The sequence below is a fragment of the Eptatretus burgeri genome, chromosome 4, assembly GCF_056783735.1.
Source record: "Eptatretus burgeri isolate ZD-2024b chromosome 4, Ebu_testis_v1, whole genome shotgun sequence".
Lineage (NCBI taxonomy): Eukaryota > Metazoa > Chordata > Myxini > Myxiniformes > Myxinidae > Eptatretus > Eptatretus burgeri.
Window position 1 is genome coordinate 18632503 of NC_140964.1, and position 25357 is coordinate 18657859.

The 25357-nt window shown below is 45.2% G+C and overlaps 1 protein-coding gene and 2 pseudogenes across 1 annotated transcript in view; 2 read left to right on the top strand and 1 right to left on the bottom strand.

Annotated features, from left to right (window-relative positions):
• The first annotated feature begins 6544 nt into the window (after window positions 1-6544).
• Window positions 6545-12044, top strand: LOC147027571 (uncharacterized; annotated as a pseudogene).
• Window positions 7883-11047, top strand: LOC147027572 (uncharacterized; annotated as a pseudogene).
• Window positions 12045-24294: 12250 nt separating the features above from the next.
• NOL7 (nucleolar protein 7) overlaps window positions 24295-25357 on the bottom strand; it is a 66285-nt gene continuing 65222 nt past the window's right edge. Inside the window, exon 7 of the mRNA XM_085877078.1 lies at window positions 24295-24369. Within this exon, the coding sequence (XP_085733204.1) occupies window positions 24299-24369 (71 nt within the window). The 3' untranslated portion in view covers window positions 24295-24298. The remainder of the gene's footprint in view (window positions 24370-25357) is intronic.

Below are 25357 nucleotides of genomic sequence, written 5' to 3' on the forward strand. Positions count from 1 at the left end.
GTTTTCTCTGGAATCACATAACCTAACGAAGCAAAAATTTGCAACTATCATCTTCCATCATGTCTGCATACATAGTAAAAATTATGACGTCACAAGTCACATGGTTTGGTGGCCATCTTGTTACATTTGAGACAATAACCTGAGAATGTGGGGACAATGGAGAAGCAGAGACGGGGTGAGACGAGGACGAAATAGAGATGGGTTAGGACAAGGGGGAAACAGGGATGGGTTGGGATGAGGGGGAAGCAGATTTGGGGGGAGGATACTGACATGGAGGGATTTGATGCCATGAATGGACATGAAGGAGAATTTATTGTCATATGCCCATGACCTCTGCAAAATGGATGTCTCAGGATTCCCAAACTGGAAATACAGCACCAGACTTCATAGGTGGGGCGGTAAAAATGTTTTTGGTTGAAGGCACAGAATAAAATGGGGCTTTAGATACACGAGGAGGCTGGATGGATGAAGTGTTTAAGAGTGAAGTGGATTTGGGAATTAAGCCTTATGAAAAAAGAAAAGAAAGATTTTGATGAAGATGAATATAATGAATGGGTTGTTCCTGATCGAGTCGTAAGGAGAGGAAGAAATTTTAAAATACATTTTAGAAGCCTTTTTAAAAAAAATGTTGTCAAGATGTCTTAATGGAAGAAACGTTTTATTCAGTTTGGGGATGTAGAAAAGAAGAGAGAGGGGGAATGGAGGATGAACTGTGCATCAGATATGGTGTTTGTTTGTTTGTTTTTATGTCATATTGTGAAGAAGAGTTTTATTGTTTGTATATTTTTGGAGCGAAGAGGGGGAGAGGGTGAAGTTGAGGAATCAGAATTAATACCTGGGATAAAAGGAATGAAAACGAAGCAAATGTGATCAAAAACAGAGGCAGGAGCAACAACGCACTCGCCCAGCCCTCCACCAGTCGGCCAAACTTTACCAGGGACACCAACTCGACAATTCAACAAGGCACAGTTTGGCACAGAACATAGGATGAAAATACGACTAGCAACACAAGAAAGAAAAGAAAACACAAAGTATCTGGTCCTTGAAACTTAGCTTTGATGAACTGGAAGGAGGAACTGCTGATCCGACGTCCACGTGCAGCAAACCCCAAACAGGAAGCTCGTTTTACATCACCGAGCCAGTGGACATCAACAGAGTACTGGGAATTGCTGATAGTTCTTTGAATACCTCCTCAAAACACAACAGGGATCTGCACAGTTTTCAAAACGAAAGAACTGGAAAAAAAGAAAAAGTACTTTGTTGACTTTTAAAAACTATTATTGAACTGTTAAAATAAAAAGTTATTGAACTTCAATGTGGTTGTTTGGGTGTGCCTTTGAAATGTGGTTTTGGGTGTGTGTTTGTCTTGTGGGTTTGGCTTGAGAAAACCAACCCTCTCAGCAAATGCTCCGTTATAATTGCCCCAAGTTTGGTCCTCGAATGCTCACTGTGGTCTGCACCAAGAGGGTGAAGCAGAAACCGATTGCCTTCAAGAGCATAATCTGCTGATGGGTTTGGGATTCCTTTCTTATTTCTCTTACGTGTTTGTGAATTTTGTTTTCTGGAGTTCCTATGAATAAAATGAACCGAAAAATCTCTTCTCCATTCAAATCAAATAACTTGGAATTCATGGAACGGTGTCTAAAATATCAACAATCTTAAAAAGCTTACGACGTCTTCTGATATAAAGTTCAGCAAACTAAGATTTCTATCTGGAAATTCGAAAAATGTCATTTTAAATTTACTTTCTCAGGCTAATCATATTTTTTATATTCTAATTTTGATGACGTTTCTGATGGTTTTGATTTTGTTGAGGAATGGACTGTATTATTGTAATCTATAATGTTGTTTCGTTTGTGGGGGTAGATGGAGAAATCCCACAGTGAAGATAGGATTGTATAGTATAGCATGGTCCGTGGACGAGTGGGAAAACATCTCAATGTAATTTAAGTGGAGAAAACTGTGAGCTTAAGATTGTTGCATGTCACCACATGGGGGGAGGGGGGGGGAGGTGTTAACTAGGTAGAGTGTAAGGCTAATTTCTCCCAGTATGTGATTGTCCCCGTGACCTTTTCCTACGTTTTTACATTTACAAGGCCGTCCACAAAGGACCACGTTTTAACAACAATAACTGGCAGATGAAACCCTACCTCCCAGGAAAAGTGACTGGCAAGCCACATCCCCGAGGCTTATGATTAGTCGGGGTGACGTCAGAGAGAAGGTTCCAGAGGGAGGGCGGTTTGAAGAGAAGCATCTGCCCTCGTCTCCTCTCGACTCGACAAAAAAGTTGCGAAATTCTCGTTGTTCATGCTGATGCGATTCTGCTCATGTGCTTAAGCCAGGATGCTCGCCATTGTCTGTTTGGCTGGGTGGTGAAGTTTATGCGCTTTGAGGGGTGGGACAGAAGAAGAAGAGTGCGTCTCTTGGCCTGATCTCGGCATTTGCCCTTGTTGTGTGATCGAGGAAGAAGGCGGTGCCATTTGGTGTGTGTGTGTGTGTGTGTGTGTGTGTGTGTGTGTGTGTGTGTGTGTGTGTGTGTGTGTGTGTGTGTGTGTGTGTGTGTGTGTGTGTGTGTGCGCGTACCTGGTACTGAGAGGGAGTGGTGTGGCAATTTCGATCGCGAGAAGAAACTGTACGGCAGTTTGTGGACTCTTGGCATTGAAGACCGCTACACAAGTAACCTCACCAACGTGGCCACAGTGAGCAGTTTCACGCAATTTTGTACATTTCCCGCATGGTGGCTATGCGGTTCGATGACGCCAAGCTCACAAAGGTCATGTCTGGCCGCAAAGCTGAGTGCCGACATAAAGGGGGAATTTCTTTTATTTTTATCTTTCTCCGTGCCAGTTTCTGTGACTGAGTGGAGATGTCTCAAATTAGGATTTAGTTTACCTCACTTTTCGAAACCTCACTCTGATTCATTTTCATTATCACCCTTTATTTATGTTTATTAAATCATTATTGTTGAATTTCCTTGTGTTTGTCTATTCGTTGTGGGTTCCAGAATAAAACCGTGTGCTTCCGTTCTGGTGCACGCCCTTTCCCGAGCTGCTTTCTTCCCACGTGCGCCGCAATCGTCAAGAATTTGCCTCAGAGTTAAAACTGTTCGGCTGTCCATCCAGGCTGGTGTTAATCGGCCTGGACACGACAATATCTTGAATTAAAAGATACACATTTTTGATGACAGGGTTGAGTAAAAATGTTTTATAGTCTCTCAAAGTGCAATTCAAAATGCTCAATGACTGGCTTTTCCTTCATGAGAAGTGCTGTATAATGTAATATCGTGATCTTTAAGAAATGTTTTTAAATGTTCTGTAATAATATTCAGTTCCCTCATCGGGCCAGAAATTATTCGGCTTCCTTCTGCTTTTATAAAATATTTGTTTGAAGGCCAACGTTAGAGTAATACCCTTTTTATTTTTCAAAGGAACAACCCATTCATATCTCGACATTAAATCAATAACGATTAAAGCATACTTGTATCCCCAATCATTATGAAATTAAATTAAGTCAGTGGACTATATGTAATCAATCAGCTTGGAATGGACCTTCCTTCTTTTAAACTTTGTAATTATGACCCAGCACACACAAAGTGAAAAGTGGTGGTGGGGGGGGGGGGGGATGGTTAAGGAATTAGTTAATTTCTGCCCATCTATCTTATCAGTTTATGATCGAGGAACAACCGATTTAAATTGAATGTTATATTTTGAATACGAATAGGAAGACAAGTTTGTCGGTTTTACCGTACTTTGACTCAGAAATCGTCCCAACCACACATGTGCAGAGAGGAGTGAGAATTTTTATTTTTATTTTTTTTAAACTCTGTCTACCTGCCTGGCAGTCAAACAAAAATGAAAATCATTCTAAACATGAACCTTACTGGTTTTAAAGATCTTATAAATGACAAACAATAGGCACAAAGAACAAGTGGAATGTGCTCAATAGGGTGGTGTAAGACTGGGAGAAATGATGGTAAAACCCAGAATTTATTTATTTATATGCCTTTAAACCTCTTTTTAAATTGAATTATTTACTTGAAGACTGCAGAACACAAATCGTCTCACAACACTATATTGCTATGTCGCATTAGAAGGCATAGCATGCGTTTCAGGGTGAAGAAGACGCCACCATAATCGCTACGAGCATAACCCGCGCTCTGCGCGACATGTTGGGGTGGGTGTTTGAGAAAGGAACTGATGCAGAGTATCAGTAGTAATTTTACTTTAATGCAGTAAGTGGAATACGATTCCACTGTTTCAGAACCATTTTATTTACTTTTTTTGTACCATGCACCTCATATTGTCTTTGAGATTAAATGTAAGTCGAATATCACGTCACTCGAGCACAGAACAAAGTCGAAGATAGCGCGACACGAAACCACAAACTCGGAAATAATATATAAGATGCTTCGATCAATAAAGCCCCAATTTCCACAATGTCTTATAACGGTGTACAAGACTGCTTCAGTGGTGTTAAACTTCCAGAATTTTTTTAAACAATCTGTAAAATCATTATTTAATTAAAAAGGAAGTGGAGGGGGCTTTGCCGTTTGTGGGTTTTCCCCTTCACTAATTTGCTCCATTGCGATGAATTTACTGAGGAAAGGTTTCCAGATTGCGATCAATGTGCTTGAATAATCACGGGTTGTCAATTTATTTTCCACATTTATTCACCGAATTAATTAACATGGGCCATTAATACAATAACCCCCTCAATCCCCTCCAACATCACCACCACCATCATAATCATCATCATTGCAATTTTGGATCAGGTTTATAATCAATATTATTAAAATTAAGTTTCATGTTCTTCATTCAATAAAATAAACTTTAGTTGATGTTATTAATAACTCCATTACTCATGAAAATAAGTATCACAAACACAATGCACAAACATAATCATTGAGGGTACAGTTTGGACAAATTTTAAAATTAATGTGCCTAACCCTATTTCCCCTAAAGTTTGCAAATTTGAGATTCACAGGAATTTTCAAGAATGTAACCCCCACAAACAGCAAGGCCCTCCTGTATATGCTTGAAACTATGCGGGGTAACGTCAGGTGGCTTCGAGACAAATTTTCACTTTATGGGGACATACCGGATAAAAGCACCAAATTTTTTCCACTTGTTCCTTGATGCATTAGTTATGATATTTTGGTAGGACCCATCTAATCAGAGCATGCTGAGGATATTTAATCAGCTAATCTGTTCGTCTGTCTGTCTGCCCATCAGATCAGCCATTTTTCTTGCGATTCAAATGGTTACTGCCCTGAAAGAACATAACTAAGAACATCTATCTTATAGTAAGTTTGTATATTACAACAGGGTATGACTAATATAATCTCAGATAACCTTGACCTATATTTATGGCCAAAACTAGGTCAAATTGTGATAATTTATATCTTTTATTGCGATTCATTTATCGAATTTTGATGGTTATTTTTGATAACCCATTTAACTATTCAGTTTATATAAAAATTATATTATAAATGTTTGCGATAAAGTAACGATATAAGGTGCATATAACAGGATTATCAACACTGTAAAAGTCTGTTACATGGTGACCCTCAAGGTAAGAGGGGGAGGGCTTCAGAGATCGGTGCTGCAGTATTTTTGCTGGGAATTTCCTGCCAGAAAGTGTGTTTTCCTGATACAACTGTTACATAGGACTAAAATGGGTTTTGCTGTGAATATTTGGATGTTTGATCAGGTGATTGTAATACAATTTCTACGTAAAAGCCTTTGAACATTTTATAGAACATGATGTACATACCATACAATATCCTTCACCACCATAACAGATGACAGGGAAGAGTTAGCTGGATTGCTGCTGTCTTCAACAATAGTAATCCCTGTTGACATCACCAAGACATGTCTTAGAATTATTACATCAGGTCATGACCTATATTCCTATATAAGAGCTGAGCATTAAACTATTAAAGGACTGACCAACAGTGCAGGCCTCATGATTGAGAAAGTGTATGTATCCGGGGTATGTATCCATATTCTCATCCCAAATGGTTACTTTGTAATGTGAAACTAAACAATCAGAGCATAAGGAAAAGCCGAAAGAACTATACCATGTGTTTTGGCTGGCAACTATCCTATGTATCTGATTAAAAAAAAAATTCTATGAAAAGCTCAGAAAATTCCCTTTCAGACCAAAATATATACATGGGTAGGGTAACAGGGGGCATGTGCCAAGTGCCCTCCTTTGGATTCACCTCTATCTACATGAAAGAACTAAATTTATTGCTTTAAGGGGGTTGATATTTTTGTTTAAAATTAATTTCCACCCCCTTGGAACACACACAATACAATGAATTAAGAAATGTTCACCCACCCTGTCCTCCTGTCAAACAGTAAACATATTCATGTCTTTTTGTGACAAGTTTAAATCAGTTGCTACTGACTGAATGTGAAATGAACTGGAAAATCATGAGTTCATCAATATAAAACATTTGAATGCACAATATAAGTTATCATGACATGGTGAACATGTGTGACGTATGGTAAACTCATAGTTTCTCCTTTTTGCAGATAAAATGGACTGGACACTATGTGCTATTTGCCAGTTACCCACTGGTGAGATTCCAAAGTATCCATTAAATGCAATGGACCCAGGAGACAAATCAGAACCATACAGATGTTTCCTCAACAATGTTACTGAATTCAAAAAACTTAAACTACCAGTGCCACTCAGTTTTAGAGATGACATCACTGTGAATGACTGTTGAAAACCAAGCTCAGTGGCATAAAACCTGCCATAATAAATTAAGCACATATAAGCTGCAACTAGCCATAAAAATAGGCACAGGGATGATGCAGAGGGAAACAGAATCACAAATGTGAAACGATGTCGAAAACGACTATCCCAAGACAAGGACTTGTGTATCTTCTGCCAAAAAGAATCTGGACAACTTCATAAATTTCAGACTCTTGGGGCAGATAATACTGGAAGGAGTATGGCAACAGACTTACAAGACTCAGAATTATTGGCCAGGATTGAAGGTGGAGACCTCATTGCACTTGAGGCTAAGTATCATTTGCTCTGTTTGGCTGGTCTCAGAAATTGACATCGTTCCACGATGAGACAACACAAGGATTCTTCAAGCAGCCGAAAAGAAGAAAGTCAAATCCAAGCAAGAGCTTTTGTAGAACTCATAACTTATGTTGAGAATTCATGAGAAGATGGAATATTCTACTTCAGATTTTCTGAACTGCGAAATCTGTATGAAAATCCCCGAAATGATATTGGCCTAAAGAAAGAAATAAACAAGGTTCGGTTCAAAGAACAAGTTCTAGAGTACTTCCCTCAAGCCCAAGAACAGAGTGATGGAAAACATGTAATACTTATGTTTGAACAGGGAATGCAACAGATGCTGAAAGATGCTTTTAAGTGTGACTATGAAGGTGATGCATTGATTCTTGCTAAAGCTGCTAACATAGTGCACAAGGACATCTTCACCTCAAATGGCTTTCAGTTCAATGGCTCTTTCCCATCTAACTGTCAGCAGGAGTCGGTGCCCACCACACTGAAATCACTAATATCTATGCTGCAAAATGGAGCTAACCTAAAAGATCAAGATTCAACAGACTCTCAAACCTGCCTCACACTTTCACAGACCATCCGCTTCAACTGTAGAAAATGCGGTTCAACTCCTTCCAAGTGTCGTCATTCATTAAAGTCAGAACCCCCATTGCCTCCATACATTGGTTTAAATGTCCACACTCAGAGCAGATCAAAAAACTGCTCACACAACTCGATGAGTTAGGCCTCAGTGTTAGCTATGATCGGATCTTGCAACTTGAAAACCAGCTCGCTACTGCTGTCTGTGAACGCTTCAAACAGGAAGATGTTGTATGTCCCGCCCAGTTCCGACATGGACTCTTTACTGTGGGTGCTCTCGACAACCTGGACCACAACCCATTTTTTTTTTTTTTGGTATACCTTGTCGAGGCTCGTATGAGAGCGAACACACAATGCACATCAAGGGGGCCATGAGACAGGAGGGGAGGGAGTGGGAAGGACAAAATAATGGGGAACAGAGACATTTGGAGATCTGTGGAAGGGAGAGGGATGGGACGGGGAACATGGGGAATAGAAGATGGACATTACAGGGACTTTCAGGAAGGAAAGCAGGGAATTTGAAGGAGGTTGGCTTGGGTGGATTATACGGGGGTAGAAAAGATCGAGGATTTGGATGGGGGATGATAAGAGGTAGTGGTGAACAGCTGCTGTTTTGAAGGCCTGGAGGGAAGAATGCGAATGAATAGAGTGAGGGAGTTTATTCCAAAGGTGGGAAAAAAAGAGGAATGAAAGAGTGAAGGTGAGCAGTGATTCGTGATTTTGGTCGTTTTAACAGAAGGGGGTTGTTGGCGGACCTTGAGCGCCCTGCGGAAATGTGGAACCCATCAAGTTCTACAGCAAAAGGTTTCTTTCATGGAACAGGAATAAGTTTATTTCAGTTTCCACTACATTCAACATGGGACACTGCCAGAGTTCAATCAGCCTGCCTTCCCCTGATGCAATGAAGAATCATCTCCTGCCTGATAAATACACCACTGTACCAGCTGTTGCCATGAAGATATCAAGTGTGTGTTCCTGAGACACCAAATCCCATTAAGTTAATAGAGGGGCAACTGGAGAGAGAGCAAAGTCCAAGGAAAGATCCTGGTTGGTGGTTGCACTCAAACTAATACAAAAAAATACACCCGTGCGGGAGTGACGGTCATCTCTGCGAGAAAATATATAGCCTCCTGAAGGTAGGGCAGTTTTTGCAAACTTTGAAGTCACGTGACGCGAAAACGAAAGCGAAATTCGAAAATCCGTCCTGACCAAATTTAGATATTGTCCCATACATTCATATGCCAATATCAAAGTCAAGATCGCTTGAGAAATGTAGGAGATAGATTTTGAAAATCGTCATTTTCGCAATTTTTGCCAACTTTAAAGTCACGTGACATGAAAACGAAAGCAAATATCGAAAATCCGGCCTGACCAAAATTTAGATATTGTCCCACAGATTCATCTGCTGCAATCAAATTCAAGATCGCTTGAGAAATGGCGGAGGAGATAGAATTTGAAAATCGTCATTTTCGCAACTTCAAAGGCCTCGTGACCTTGACCTTGACCGGTGACCTTGAAAGTCATACCATCGTGTACGTCTCATCGACCTCGATCAGGATCACTAATGACCAGATCTCCCGCTTCAACTTCATTGTGAACGGATGGACGGATCGTCACCTCTCCTCTCAACACCAATATTATTCGGTCATGCTCGAAGAGATGACCTAAAAAGGAACTGCAAAAGGGTGACACTGTATCTTGGGTTTCATACCATGCCTCTATGCAGCCTCAAGTAACTGATGACATACAAGCGTCACTTACCCAACTTTTGCCTCTTTTCTATGAGAAGGCAGCTTCAGCAGCCATGGTCAAACATGCAATGGATGTTCAGCAAAAGGCCACAGAGTTTCTCAATCCAGGACAGATACCAATAACTGCATTTGAAGCACCACTTTTTACCTTGGCAAAATTTGTTCAGTGGAAATTTCCTGAAACACATTGAGAGGACAAATGCATTGCAATGTTTGGTGGCCTCCACATTGAAATGGCCATTTGGAATACATTTGGTGACTATTTGGAGGGATCAGGTTGGACAAATGCACTTAGCCAAGCAGGCATTGCATCATCTGGTACAGCTGACTCATTCCTCGTCAACCCATCTCACTAAACTAGACATGCCCACCAAGTTAGCGCCTTGGCTTTGTCTAAACTCCAGGAGGATGCCTTCTTAAACACTGAGGGACCACATACTGAGGAAACCAAGGAGACATAGAGACAGGAGATGATCACAAGGAGTCCAACATTTCACGACTGGGACACAATTATCAACATGGAGATTATGGGCCTTATCTTCATCATGGCACACAGAGAGAGAAACTTCCTACTTTATGTTGTCACTCAAGAATCTGGTCTCATGGTTCTTTGCTCTTGATCACCAAAACTATGCCAGATGGATTCCAATTCACATTCGTGACATGGAGAGTCTACCACTGCCTATTCTGATGGAATTCAAGAAGCAGGGTCACTGGGTTGTTCCTAAAATATTGAACCATTTCTCAGCCACACCCATTGACCAGGCCCATGAACAGAATAATGACACAGTCAAGAGTTCAGGTGGTGCAGTGGGACTGACTGAAAACCCATCAGCTTTCATGAAATGGATGATCGCTGGTCCTGAGCAAGCTCGGCTTCTCACAGAATTTGACATGACCTACTTCTACACAGAAGATGAGAACAACCTGCAGCACCACGTAGAGGGCCTGTCTGCACAGAAAACATTCAAACAACAAGTTTCAGCTCCAGTTGAGACAATCTGTGAGATGGACAATCCTTTCCAAAACAACTCTTCTGAACTGACCTCCTTGGACAGCCACAATGTCATGGATGACTCAGTAGTCAATACAGTTCGCACCATTGAAGCATTGGGAGTGAACCAGTACAAGAGCTATCACACGTCAGTGATTACTGATCGCACACAGTCGATTCATATTCCCATAAAGAAAAATTCCCTTGCCCTCTTCAGAAGTCCAAAATCAAAGATCAAATCCAAACAAGCTGGGAAGATTGTGATGCTGAAGAATGATGTTTCACTCTTCTCCAGATTATATATTGTGATGCAGCACAGAGATTGTGATATGAGCACATTCCTTAAACATGAAAATCAACCATACCCTCCCTCTCTGTCAGACAGTGGAAAACTACGTCTCAGGAAAAGTCTGATCTGCTGAAGAACTTGGATGAGGAAAGTCACATAGGGCCTCCTACTTCCTTTGATGTCAAAGCACTGGATGGTGCTGCTGCAGTGACCCTCCTTCCTATGACAAATATCACCACATTTGATGAGTATGCAGACAATGTTTTCATTCCACACCTCATCAGTCAATTACATAATACCAAGAGTCGATGTGGTCTGGGATACCTACATTGCCAGCAGCCTCAAGGAGACAGCAAGGGAAAAGAGAGGGAAAGGAGTTCGTAGAAAGGTGTCTGGTAAAACCAAAGTCCCAAGAAACTGGAAGGAATTTCTACGAGATTCAGCGAACAAGCAGGAACTCTGGATTTTTGTCGGAGAAAGTTGCATCACCATGCGTCAATTTTCCTGATGGCAAGTCAGTATTGATTACATCTGGACAGAATGTAGTGGCCAGAGGTGCTAATCATTACATGTTGCCATGCGACCACGAAGAGGCAGACCACCAGACTGTTGATTCACATTCAGGATGCTCTGGAAACAGGATCTACAACGTGTTTGGTACGCACTGTGGACGCTGATGTTCTCGTCATCCTAATCAGCAAATTTCATGACCTGGTCGCCATTTATCCAAGTGCAGACATCTGGATAGCATTTGGAACAGGCAATGATTTTGTTCATCTTCATGTCAGATCTGTAGCCTTGCCTGGATTCCACAGCTTCACAGGTTGTGACACAACATCCGGTTTCTTTGGCAAGGGGAAAAAAAGTGGCATTGGAGACCTGGAATTCACTTCCTGAAGTTACCCAAACATTCAGCTATATGGCACTGAATCCATACAAGCATATGGATTTGGACTCTCAGCACTTCCAGATCCTTGAGCACTTCACTGTCCTTCTATATGACAAAACAAGCAGTTTGGAATCAGTCAATGAAGTAAGGAGGGTGTTATTCTGTCAGAGGAATAAGACAATGGAGAACATACCACCAACTCAGGATGCTCTCATACAGCACACAAAGTGTGCAGCTTACCAGACAGGCATCTGGGCAACTATCCTTTTGCCTCAGCAGAACACTCCTACTCCAGAGGGCTGGGGTTGGACTTGGGAGATGGAAAATCAGTCATGGTTTCCCGTCTGGACCACCCCACCCATATCCTCTAAGGCGTGTAATGAACTGGTGAAGTGTGAGTGCAAGAGCAAGAATGGTTGCAGTACCAGGTGTGCCTGCAAAAAGGTCCAGTGGAGATGTACTGAACTTTGCAGCTGTACATGTCAAAAGTAGGGAATATGCTATCAATATGTTTATTCCTGATCTACAAGAACAATAGGAGGTGTCATTCATATTATCATATGGGACATTGGTTGAGACCAGGCTCAGTGAACTAGATTTGTTGCCCTCCAGTGAGCCACTGGCGACCCGGATATTATGTTTGTCACAATGATCACTCCAATACTGCAGACATGTATATCTAGATATGGAGTACATTTGGTTGTTTGCGAGATTCAAAGTGGTAAAGAACATTACATGTATAATGGTATGTTATAAAGTAAATAAAAAATTTTAAAAAACATTTCATGTGATTTTACAAATGAGATATAATATTTCTTCAGAAGATAAACTATTTTAAAGCAATTTATGAAAGAATACAGAATATCTTATCATTCTGTGTGCATATTTGGCAAAATATGGCATAATACACTAAAATGGTATATAATGGTGTCTTATAGCTTCGATCACATGAGTCCTACCAAAAAATGAAAGTTTATACATCAAGCAAGTAACACATAAAAATTGGTGCTTTTATCTGGTATGTCCCCATCAAGTTGCAAAATGTTTTTAAGGGAGCAATGAACCATCATGCAAACGGAATATATGCAAATTAGAAGATGAGAACTGAGTTTATTGGTAGTATAGTAAGTAGTATTTGAAGTATGATATAATGACTAAGTAGTAACAGAATATAAGGATTGTGATTATGTCTTTTTATGTCATCTTATGTCTGTTTACAAGAGTACTGTTCATGTTTACTTACTGCATTGAATAATGTCTCAGAAATCAACAAATAACCACTAACTAGTGTATTCTTTTTCATGTAAACACATACTTTCAATAAATAACTCATTTATTGATATTATTAATGGTATAATTGCATTCCTTGTCCCAGAAAGTGTGTTTAGGACACCAAGATTGCTATCCCAAGTGGCATAGAAGCTGAGATAATGGCATTATAGGTTTTTACCTTCCAAGATGGCCACCATCCTCTATCTTGAGGACGTGGGTCTGACCAAAAATTTAAATCCAAGGCAATGGATAGCACATGGAAAAAGTTTGGTGCTTTTATCTGGCGTTTCCCCAAAATGTTGTAAAGCCACCTGACTAAACATGTTCTATGAACTGTAGTTGGTTTACGTAATTCATCAGCAAGTTGTTTTTGCTTGCTCCTCAGTCTTGATGACATCATTGGAGCGAAATGTTTTTTGTTTTTAAGGATATGCTGAAAGGGGTTTGCTCAGCCCCAATTTTAATTTTATACTTTTCTTCAAAATAATCCTATCAACTTTGGATTTCGTATTTAATGACATTCCCTAACATTTGTTTATCGGCTTTCTGTTTTTCATCCAACTTTGTGCTATTGTCATAATCAATATAGTGTTTCACATGAACTTCATCAACCCTGTTCAGGTTTGCACCAAGGTTTTGGATTTTTATTTTTAGAGTGTTACAGATCAGTATATTGTGGTCAATGACTTGTGCTTGGAAAAAGGTTACATTTGCTGTTAAGTTTCCTGTTAAGTCAGAACAACACGAGTGAAAAGAAAACGAGTTTCAGAATGGAAGGATATATATATATATATATATATATATATATTGTTGCGGATTTCGCGCCCGCCGGCGTGCGACGGCCACGTAACTCGAATCGCGGCACGTCGCCCACCGGACGGACAATCCAGTCGTGACCCTCTCGGACTAACGCCGGGAACCAGTCACGGGTGGACCTTTCGGTCTCACCGCGATCGAGCCAATCAGCCCCCGCGTGGGATAGGGTTGCTCGCCAAATTCGAACTACCTAAGTACCCACGCGGAGGGTAGACCGGGCGATCGCACCTCGCCGCAGGTCGACTTCGGACACGGGCCACTTAAGCGACCCGTTCCGTACTATCAGAATAACCGAGCGGTGTTATCGTCGACCTCGACGGTTGGATTAATTATCGGGCGTATTCAGCCCACTACCAACCCTTTACGTGAAGCAAGATGGGGATTCAATGGAGGAAAAGACGAAGCGAAGCGGGAGAACAGTTCAACAATAAAGCACGTTTATTCTCGGCACACGGGAAGCACACAAATACAATTCCACCAAATGCACACAAAAAAGAAAACACAATTCCATTTACACAAAAAGCAAACATAAAAGTGAAAAACACAGTGCAGAGCTAATTCCGACTACCGAGCACACGGCAACACTTATACAATTCTACTTCACAGACGGCGCCGACAACACATACCCAAAACCAAGGAAAAGAAATACCCCCAAGAATGAGGTAGGCCTGGGGCCGAGACCTGGTCGGGCCTACCCGTCTGGTGATGAGACGCGGAGCGGCGATGGCCCCGCAACCCGCGGGCCTCGTGGACAGTGCCTGGCAGGGGGGTGGGAACGGGGCCCCCTTGGTCGCACTATCTCAGCGCGGGGGGAAACAGGAGGGGGTTGCTGATGCTCGGGGTATAGAGGATCTTTATTATGTGCGACGAGCGTCTCCACCTCGGCCAGGTCGCGCTGCCGGCCTCCCTCGGGCGTGCAGCTCCTGGCACGACGCGAGCACCCCCTCGTCCGCCCTCGCCGCCTCTCCACAGCTCGTCCCCTCCGTTCCGACTTCAACGCACACGACGAGCAGCTCCACCGCCCGCGAAGTCTTGACTCTCTGTTCCGACTCCTTCGCCTCGTTCCGACTGACCAACACCGTCCTTTTATCCCCCCGTAACTTCGCCTTTGACCCCCTCCCTTTGACCTTTCAACTCGCTCCCCATTGGCCCGAGAAAAAGTGGGCGTGAAGGCTTTTTGATCCACAAATTTGCATATATCGATCGCCCTGGGGGCGGGCCACCCGCCCTCGCTCACCGATTGGACGGCAAAAAGTGGGCGTGTGTCGTTTTCGATCCGTTTTTGAAGCAGAAAATCCGTGATTTTGTACACGCTGTTCAACGTGCGCCCTACACGAGTCCAGCATCGGTGCCCATGAGTGGCGCGAGATGACGGTGATGCGATGGTGGCGAGTTGTGACGGTAAAGGTCGTGGCGGTTGTGGTGAAGCGGTGTTGTGGTTGGTGGTTGATGTTGTGGTTGTGGTGATGGCGATTGGTCCAAAATAAAGATAGTAAAAGAAAAACGGCTATCCTGAAGAGTCGCAGCACGTATAAATGACATGTATTCCCACTAGACAACGGGTTTGGGCCTAACTACACATGTACTTACCGAGATACCTCACCTAAGGGACCTGAATGGTGGTTTGCGAATCTGGTAACCACAACACTACCCCTTCCCTTTTACAGACTCGTCCCGAGTCACAAATTTTCGTGTGCCATCATGTGTAGTTTTCCCCTAGTACATTTTACCTACGGATCCCTGAGTGCGACATTCATGGTATTCGTGTCCCCAAAATAAATAACCTGAGGGCTGCGTAACTACCTAAACAAACTCACTCACACGGACGACTTAAATAAAATTGCCGGCGCTAAGACAGACATGCCGGGGGCGCACTCATATGTACAGTACATCTTAACCTTAACTTACAAATTTTACACTAAACCATGGCCCAGGATCATTGAACTCTGCAAAAAGAAAGCAGTTAGCAGGGAGCCAGGCTGCCCACATGCAGTCTCTGGCTCAAACAATGCAGGTGACAGGGAACGTGGCTGGCTGCTCACACGCAGTCCAAGGCCTTCCCTTTTGAGCTGAACGCAGTGAACCACAACGGTGCATGGGCTGCACAAACGCAGTCTCCGTGCCAGCTCAAGTGGCACACGCAATGAACACAACGAATGGATGCATGGACACAAACACGGTGCACGGGCCGCCACTGCAGGCCCGTGTTGTAGCTGCCAACAGGGCAGTTCTTGCAGCTTGCAAACTGTTGCCTTGATCCTGGCGCACATGGAAATGAACAGGGGGGGGAAAGCAAAAATTGAACGGGACTGGTGAACGTGGGCAGTGGGCATGGCATGGCAAAGGCAAGCAGGCAAACACAGCCCGCAGAAGAAGGCTGCTGCAGGCAAACACAGCCCGCAGAAGAAGGCCGCTGCAGGCAAACACAGCCCGCAGAAGAAGACCGTTGCAGGCAAACACAGCTGGCAGATGAACTGGCCGGCACAGGCCTTGAAGCAAAACAACAGCTGCTGATGAAGTTGGCCGGCCTCCGCCTTGAAGCAAAACACGGCCAGCCGATGAAGTTGGCCAGCCTTTGCCGTTCAGTGGAGGTTGGTGGAGGGAGTGCGGTGGTGCTGGCCACTTGGAAGGCGGGCTCGGACCTACCTACCTGTCTCCCTCCCACCTATCGCCTTTGCCTGTCACTGTACATACCCACTCCTTAATTTGTCAAACCCCAATTTAGCCCCAACTTATTTTTTATTGTTTTTATTTTTACTTCCCCACTATAAATCGTCCCCTAACCCCTTTTATCGGCCCTTGTTCGGCTAACCTATTCTGTCACCTAGCCTACTCCCAACCCCTACGTTCCCTTCCCGGAGGGGAATAAGGGAGAGCTAACGTCCTGTGTCGAGGCCCAACGGAGCCTCAGAATGGCCTCCCCAGAGTTCGGCGATCTAACCCAAAGAGGGTCCAGCGGCCCACAACGAGAGCGAGGGGATGGATGGTGCGGCGGGGTACATCTCCCCATCTACCCTAACCATTAACTCTTAAACTACCCCGGGGCTTTCAACAAGCGCCTCTCGCTTAAACTATTGGTTCTAACAACCCAGATTCCCGTCGCCTGTGTTGGTGTCCTCACAATTTCGGGCCTCGCCCCCAATTTTCTCTCCGTGCCCTCACACGGTCTCCTGGCTGGGACACGTGGCTCCCTCCGGCAGGCACGACCCTCTGCCGAATCTCCCGCTATGGCACCCCGGGCACTACACTGCCTCCGAGCCTACCAGCTCCCTAACACCGGGAGTGCCCCCATGGCACCTCCCTGAAACGCACACGTGGCAGGCCGGCCTCCCGGGCCCCTTTCCGAGGGTCACCCGTGCCCACAACACTGCCCACGCGGGCACGGCGCCCGGGCCCCGCACCGAGCAGGCGCACCCGTGCCCACTACTCTATCCCGGCCCCCCATGGGCCCATGGCCTACCGCGGCCGACTAGCCTGGTGCCCGGGGTACCCACTCAGCGATACTCACCTTTCGCAGCCACGCTCCCAAGCCCGTCAACAGGGCTCCTGCACCCCTCCAAATGGGTCTCGAGCCTACTTTCCCACCAACAACAAAACGACCTCCATTTTTCAATTTGACTAACCCAGCTAACTCACTCTACACTGACCCCCGGGTCCCTTGGGCGGGAGTCACTCCTCCCCCCAATCACTCATCGCACCATGCATTCCCCATTCACTCCACACACACAGACCCGCTGGCCTCACTCACTCATCATGTACTCACCTCTCAACTCTTCAACACACACACCGCTGAACTCTGCCATCCTTCTAACTACATCCCCTAACTAACTCGTGCTCCCACGTCGTCCCTTAAACTAGTAGCACGTTCCTTTTAACACTACGTAGCTAAACTACGTCCCCTCTACACATTCACAAGTCTGTCCATGTCTCCAAATAAATCATTTTATTCCCCAACCTAAATCTGGCTACAATCCCTCTAACTAATCCATTCCACGGACTCCATGAGGACTTACCCCTGCCCCATGAAGTCGGTCTAGCTAAGCTAACCCTTCCCCCTAACTAGTTTCCATCCTGTGCCCAGGGTTAAGGGGGTCTTTCACCCTTTGCCCAGGAATCCTGTACACCCGAAAGTGAGGCTTGTTTTTTTTTCCATGCGCAGCACCTGCGCGGCAACTCGCGCTCTTTGCACCTTGCACTGCCCGTGACGTCATGCAGCTGCACGTGTTCCTCGTCCCTCCTTGGACGGGACCATCCGGCAGAGATACCCTCCTGCCGGATTCCAACCCCACGTGCAGCCATGACGTCACCGTGCGCGCATATAAAAAAAACACAAGCCACACGTCTCGAGGGGTTCCCCACGCGAACACATGTGCTTTGCCCGTTGGAGCTGAACACACACGATCGCGTGGAGAACCCGTCCGGTCCAAACCATTTACCTGCCTAAACTTTGTCCGTCCGCGGATCGGCAACCATCACGCGTGCGTTTCCGGACCGGGACTTCACTCGCAAGCGAGCACGTGGCGGTCTCGTGCGTTGCACAGCACGAACCGCGTGCTCACTGCTGGGTGAACCCGGCACGGTCCTCGAAACAACTACAGCCGCCTACTGCTTTCTCTCCTCTGTCGCCGTCTCCGTCGCCATTCCACACACGCACACCTGCGTGTTACGACGCACACAGTCCACACCATCACATTCACACGGGAGACGCGGCTGCGTGCTCCCGCATGCCAACCGACATCTCCCTCTCATACCGCTCTCTCACACACGGTCTCCCTGGCACACAGCGACCTTGCACACGGCCGTTCACTCACGCGTGCCTCACTACTCCACAAACCATACTACTCACACGTGGTGCTCCATTCACTCGCGCGGGGGCACTCACCGCGGTGCCTCACCCACACACGCGAGGGCACTCAACCGCTGTGCCTCATCCACACACCGTGCCTCATCCACACACGGTTCCTCACCCACACACGCGGGGGCACTAACCCGCGGTGCCTCATCCATACAGGCCGTTTCACTCACACACACGGCCTCCTTCCACACACGGTGCCCCATCCACACCCGGCGTGCTGGGAAGCACGCACTCTGGCACCATCGCCACCACACCACTCACACACGGGGTCGCTTCCACACACGGTGCCGCACTCACACCTTGCACCACACACACAGGGACAACCACACTGGGGATTCGTGTCCCCACAAGGGTCTCCGGGGCCTCTATACCCCCCAAGCTCTCCGTGCATCCGTCCACAGCACTCCTCCTCTCAACCTCGCAAAGCACGACCGAACTCACCTGGTCGTGACTCACCTCAAGGGGCATACTCCCTCCCCTCGTTCCTGGAGGAGGCCATCCAGGTGCTCGCACCGGGTCCCTGCACGCTCCGCGAGCTCACCTCCATTATCCTCCACTACCTCCGTGTGTGTGTGCGCGTCACTTACCCCGTATTCCTCGTGTAGTCTTTCCTCTATTTTTACTATCTCCCGTGTCTCTCCCAACTCTTCACCCTTTACCTCCCTTGTCTCAACTATTATTTCCTTTGTCACGGCCTTCATGCCCGCCTGCAGGCATCGGCCCATGTTCTGCGTTTCACCCCGCAGCTTTTTCGTTTCTTCCTTCATTTGCTTGTTCATGCCTTTCATTTCGTTTATAAATTCAGTTGTGTTTGCATCCATCTTCGTTTTTACTTCGTCCATTTGCTTGTTCATGTTCGCAATCATCTTCGCTGTCGTTTCCCGCATACATTTTTGCCAGCATGGTGTATAGCTGGGTCCGCGTCGGGTGGGCTTGGGTGAGCCGTTTCGGCAGGGGTCGGGGAAGGGTTTTGGTGGAGAGGGGGGGGGGAGGTGTCATACACCGCGGCCGCTGCCGCACCCACCTCAGGTTCTGGGTTCAGTTGGGCGAGTCCGTGTTCCTGCACAATCAACATTTCCTGCTCGGGGATTCCATCCTGGACCATGGATTCTACATTACTACACATATACATTTCTAATACCCCGGCTCCTCCCGCTCGCCTTGGAGACGCCATCTTGCTTCTCGTGAAGGGTTAATTTCGCTCGCTCGTAATTTGGAGGGAATCGGGGTCGCTTCTCTCACCCTGGACCGATTCCCCGTGAATTTAGCCGGAGACAGGAGAGCCCGTTTTCCTGTTCTCCGGTACCAGTGCCGCGAGGAGGGCGATGAGTTTATATCGCACGACCTGACACCAGTGTTGCGGATTTCGCGCCCGCCGGCGTGCGGCATGCCACGTAACTCGACTCGCGGCACGTCGCCCACCGGACGGACAATCCAGTCGTGACCCTCTCGGACTAACGCCGGGAACCAGTCACGCGTGGACCTTTCGGTCTCACCGCGATCGAGCCAATCAGCCCCCCGCGTGGGATAGGGTTGCTCGCCAAATTCGAACTACCTAAGTACCCACGCGGAGGGTAGACCGGGCGATCGCACCTCGCCGCAGGTCGACCCGGACACGGGCCACTTAAGCGACCCGTTCCGTACTATCAGAATAACCGAGCGGTGTTATCGTCGACCTCGACGGTTCGACACCATTATCGGGCGTATTCAGCCCACTACCAACCTTTACGTGAAGCAAGATGGGGATTCAATGGAGGAAAAGACGAGCGAAGCGGGAGAACAGTTCAACAATAAAGCACGTTTATTCTCGGCACACGGAAGCACACAAATACAATTCCACCAAATGCACACAAAAAGAAAACACAATTCCATTTACACAAAAAGCAAACATAAAAGTGAAAAACACAGTGCAGAGCTAATTCCGACTACCGAGCACACGGCAACACTTATACAATTCTACTTCACAGACGGCGCCGACAACACATACCCAAAACCAAGGAAAAGAAATACCCCCAAGAATGAGGTAGGCCTGGGGCCGAGACCTGGTCGGGCCTACCCGTCTGGTGATGAGACGCGGAGCGGCGATGGCCCCGCAACCCGCGGGCCTCGTGGACAGTGCCTGGCAGGGGGGTGGGAACGGGGCCCCCTTGGTCGCACTATCTCAGCGCGGGGGGGAAACAGGAGGGGGTTGCTGATGCTCGGGGTATAGAGGATCTTTATTATGTGCGACGAGCGTCTCCACCTCGGCCAGGTCGCGCTGCCGGCCTCCCTCGGGCGTGCAGCTCCTGGCACGACGCGAGCACCCCCTCGTCCGCCCTCGCCGCCTCTCCACAGCTCGTCCCCTCCGTTCCGACTTCAACGCACACGACGAGCAGCTCCACCGCCCGCGAAGTCTTGACTCTCTGTTCCGACTCCTTCGCCTCGTTCCGACTGACCAACACCGTCCTTTTATCCCCCCCGTAACTTCGCCTTTGACCCCCTCCCTTTGACCTTTCAACTCGCTCCCCATTGGCCCGAGAAAAAGTGGGCGTGAAGGCTTTTTGATCCACAAATTTGCATATATCGATCGCCCTGGGGGCGGGGCCAATTCGCCCCTCGCTCACCGATTGGACGGCAAAAAGTGGGCGTGTGTCGTTTTCGATCCGTTTTTGAAGCAGAAAATCCGTGATTTTGTACACGCTGTTCAACGTGCGCCCTACACGAGTCCAGCATCGGTGCCCATGAGTGGCGCGAGATGACGGTGATGCGATGGTGGCGAGTTGTGACGGTAAAGGTCGTGGCGGTTGTGGTGAAGCGGTGTTGTGGTTGGTGGTTGATGTTGTGGTTGTGGTGATGGCGATTGGTCCAAAATAAAGATAGTAAAAGAAAAACGGCTATCCTGAAGAGTCGCAGCACGTATAAATGACATGTATTCCCACTAGACAACGGGTTTGGGCCTAACTACACATGTACTTACCGAGATACCTCACCTAAGGGACCTGAATGGTGGTTTGCGAATCTGGTAACCACAACAATATATATATATATATATATATATATATATATATATATATATATATATATATATATATATATATATATATATATGCACACAACGAGGAAAGGAAGAAGGCGATGAGACTTCTCTGGAGCTGCCACAATGTTTGGAGGGGTACAGATCATTTTAAAACAGACACACTTAGTGAAGTTGGAACCAGGGTCTTCTTATACATAGCCATGGAGGTATTCGTCTCAGCTCGATTCCCTCAACTATTTGTGGGACCTCTCTGTCGGACATTGGACTCCTGTTATCTTATATTCCCTCGTTGGCGCCATTCTGGGCGATTTTTGCACCATTTCGAGAAGGCAAATGGCATGTTGACTCGTGCATATCATTGGAGCTGATTCGTCCTTCCAGCCTCTCCTGTCCTTCAACCACCTCATCTTTTTCAGCGAGGAGTCCATTCTTCCTTCTCCATTGTGCAGCATTAGCGGTTGACTCATGTTCTTCTCCCTGCTTCGGTGATTCACCTTCCGAGGTCTGGTGGAATGTGACATAATGACCATTTGTGCACACCATCTGGACTTTGATCCTTCAAAATGGGGCTCAATGCCAACCTTTCACCCATTTATAACCCGCTGGGTTTTAATGTGTGAACTGCTTGATAAAGCTGAATTGCCACATCCGAGTTACGAGTTATCTTATAGCAACATTGCTGTTTGTGACGTCTGTACTTGTTTAATTTGGGGATTCCGAGAAGTCATTAATCATTACATTAAATAATTATGCTTAATGTTGACATTGGGGATAAATAATGATTTCTTATGTTACCCTCCCATCACCTGTCGTTTGCCGATTTCACCCTAAATGTTGTGATATTAGTGTCTTTATTTATTTTCTGTCGTGACACCCTCTGAGTTACAGGTGCACTTGCTGCGGTGCTCTGAGGTCGATACATAACAATAATAAAGGCTCATGGCAGAGCTAGAATAAAATGGAATCGGAACACAACAAAACGAACAGCAGAAAAAGAAGGGGGAAATGCCAAAAGAGAAAATATACGGAGACTGGCAAAGAATGAATGCACAGGGAACGATGAGGGATAGGGTGGAATGCAAGGGGTGGACAAGATGGATACAAAGGCAAAATTTGGGGGGGGTAGTTTAACGGATATTGAAAGGATCATGGTTATGGATGGGGGATGATCTGAGATTGTGGGGAACAGCGGTCTTGAAGACCTGGTGGGAAGAGATATTGAAGAGAATGTGGAAGTTGATTACATGGCAGGAGGAAAATAAATGAATAAATAAAATAAAATAATAAAAAAGAAACAAATGAGTGGAACTGAGCAGTAATTCTACATTTTGCAATTTTTACCTCCACCACCAAAGGTGGATGGAGGTTAGGTTTTCACATCTGTCTAAGCAGGATATCTGAAAAAGTTATGGATGGATTCAGACAAAAACTTGGCGGCGAGGTGGTGTGTGCGACTAGGACAAATCAATTCAATTTTGGTGAAGATCCGGATCAGAGAATATTTTTTTGAGCAATTCTTCACCATTGAGAGAGAGGGCCAAAAAACGATGAATACCACGACATCTCAAAAAGTTGTGGATGAATCGTGACAAAACTTTTGGGAAGAGTTGGGTTGGTGACAAAAACAAGCCGGTTAGATTTTGGTTAAGGTCGAGATGCAATATCCGGCCCATCAGTGGGACACACAATATAAACTGTTCAGCCTGGCAGTCATGTACGACCGAAGAAATATGGCAAATGTTGGAGTTCTTGATCTCTTCTTCCTCATCTCGGGTGAACCTAAAGGGTTTATTATGTTCCTGGGGGGAGGCATTCCGAGTTTCGTGTTGTTACCTGAGCCACCAAAAATTGTTGGATCCAGATCCGGATCTTCACCAAAATCTAATCATTTCGTCCTTGTCATACACCCAACCTTGGCCACCAAATTATGTCCGAATCCATCCTCAACTTTTTTGAGATATCCTGTTCACAGAAAGACAGACATGGGTGAAAACAACCTCTGTCCACCCTCGGTGATGGACGTAATAAAACAACAAAACAACAGTTTGTGATATATGCAGACTTTGAAAGCAAACTCGACACGACTTCACCAAATCGTAAAGAACACGACACCAAAACCGATCAAAACCATATTCGTTGTGAATTTTATCACATTAAATCATCCGTTGGAGAGTAATACAATAAATTACAACTTTACAAAGACGATACCCCTAAAGAGTTTGGAAAGCATTTGGAAGTGGACTGTATTCAATTAACAGAAGTAACACATGATATTAATAAACCATTAAGATAACCGCAAGACGAGGAAAAGGATTTAAAGAAATCCAACATTTGTCATATTTGTCAAGATAAAATCATCTTGATAAAAGTTCAAGACCATTATCATATTGCAGGTAAACACAGAGGACTTTCTCAAGGTTGAAATCTCGATTATAAAACTTCCTTCTTTCCTTCCTTCCTTCCTGTCTTTCTTCACAACAATGCTCACAACAACATATTTATTCATATACGAACTCTTAAAGACATTTGGACAAACAGGGGGTGGAAATAGAAATGAATATATTTTTTTTTTATCATGTTGGAACATTTTTATTTGAAATTAGACTACTTCTTATATATTTATGGAAAAGACCAAACTCAAGTTCAGAAATGAAGGCATCTTCCCCTCAATGACACATCAATGCTCCAACTGTTTCATTTTCAATACAAAACGATGATAAACTTTGTTTTTGGACACATTTTAAAAAGAGAGAGCTTTTCTTTTCGAGCGATTGCAATTGGAGTGATTCACATCATTCTTGCATGCTTCTCCAAAAGCTTCGTGCATTTCTGCCGTGCTCTTGCACATTCTTCTTCACCTGCAGACAGATGACCAGGGGTATCAAATGTAGGATGCAACTTTCAAATGAATAGGCAGAGTGAAAATGTGGACGACAACAAAACAACGCCGAAGTTTTGGCATGGCAGAAGCAAAGGTTAAAAATGAGAGACCAAAGGACGAGAGGATGGCAGCTGCAAAGAGAAACAACGTGGCACAAAATAAGAACAGTGCATCTCAAAGTTAGCCGTATCGCAAGAGCGGAGAGCTGTAAAGCAAATGAGTAGCGAGCTCACACCTGTCCACTGAGGTTTACCACAAACCTTCGAACAATTAATTGCAACTCGAGGGCACCATGGATAAGGTTTCAATTTGTAAACAGAACTGAACGAATGCTTGCTTTACTAATCGTCTCACTTGATGTCACCATCAGCGGAAAAACTGTTTTAGGAGGCTCACCTCAGAAGAGCGAGTCTCCAAGAAGAAATAATAATTAAAAAAAAAAAATTAGGCAAAGTGGGAGCTAATTATGAAATCTTAGCTGCAACTTGGGATAATTGAAAAAGTGAAAGCTGATTGGTTGGTCCCTCCAATTTTGGATGAGAGCAGTGGTAGATGCAGACTGACAGACACACAGGTTATTACCCTGCGCTGGTGAAGCGAAAAGTGGGGTGAAGCGATTGACCACATCCGGTGCCGTACATGCGTGCATTTTTAAAATTCATTTTCTCAGCAACTGTTAGCAAATGTGTGATCTAACCTTTGGGTGTTCATGACAAACTGACACAGTATGTTGTACCCTATCAAGGTAATGTTTTCGGTTACAAGTATTTTGCTAATCCAATCAGAAGGAGACCCAGAGGTCATGGGTATTGTAGTCGGTGTCGTAAAGCTCCAAAAATGGAAATTTCAGAGATAATTGATAAACTTCAAGGTTTTTATGAAGAAAAGGTTTTTCATGATTTTTATGTTTTTCTGAGGTCATATTCCGAACAAGTCTAAGCTAATATTATCCCGAGTTTAGCACG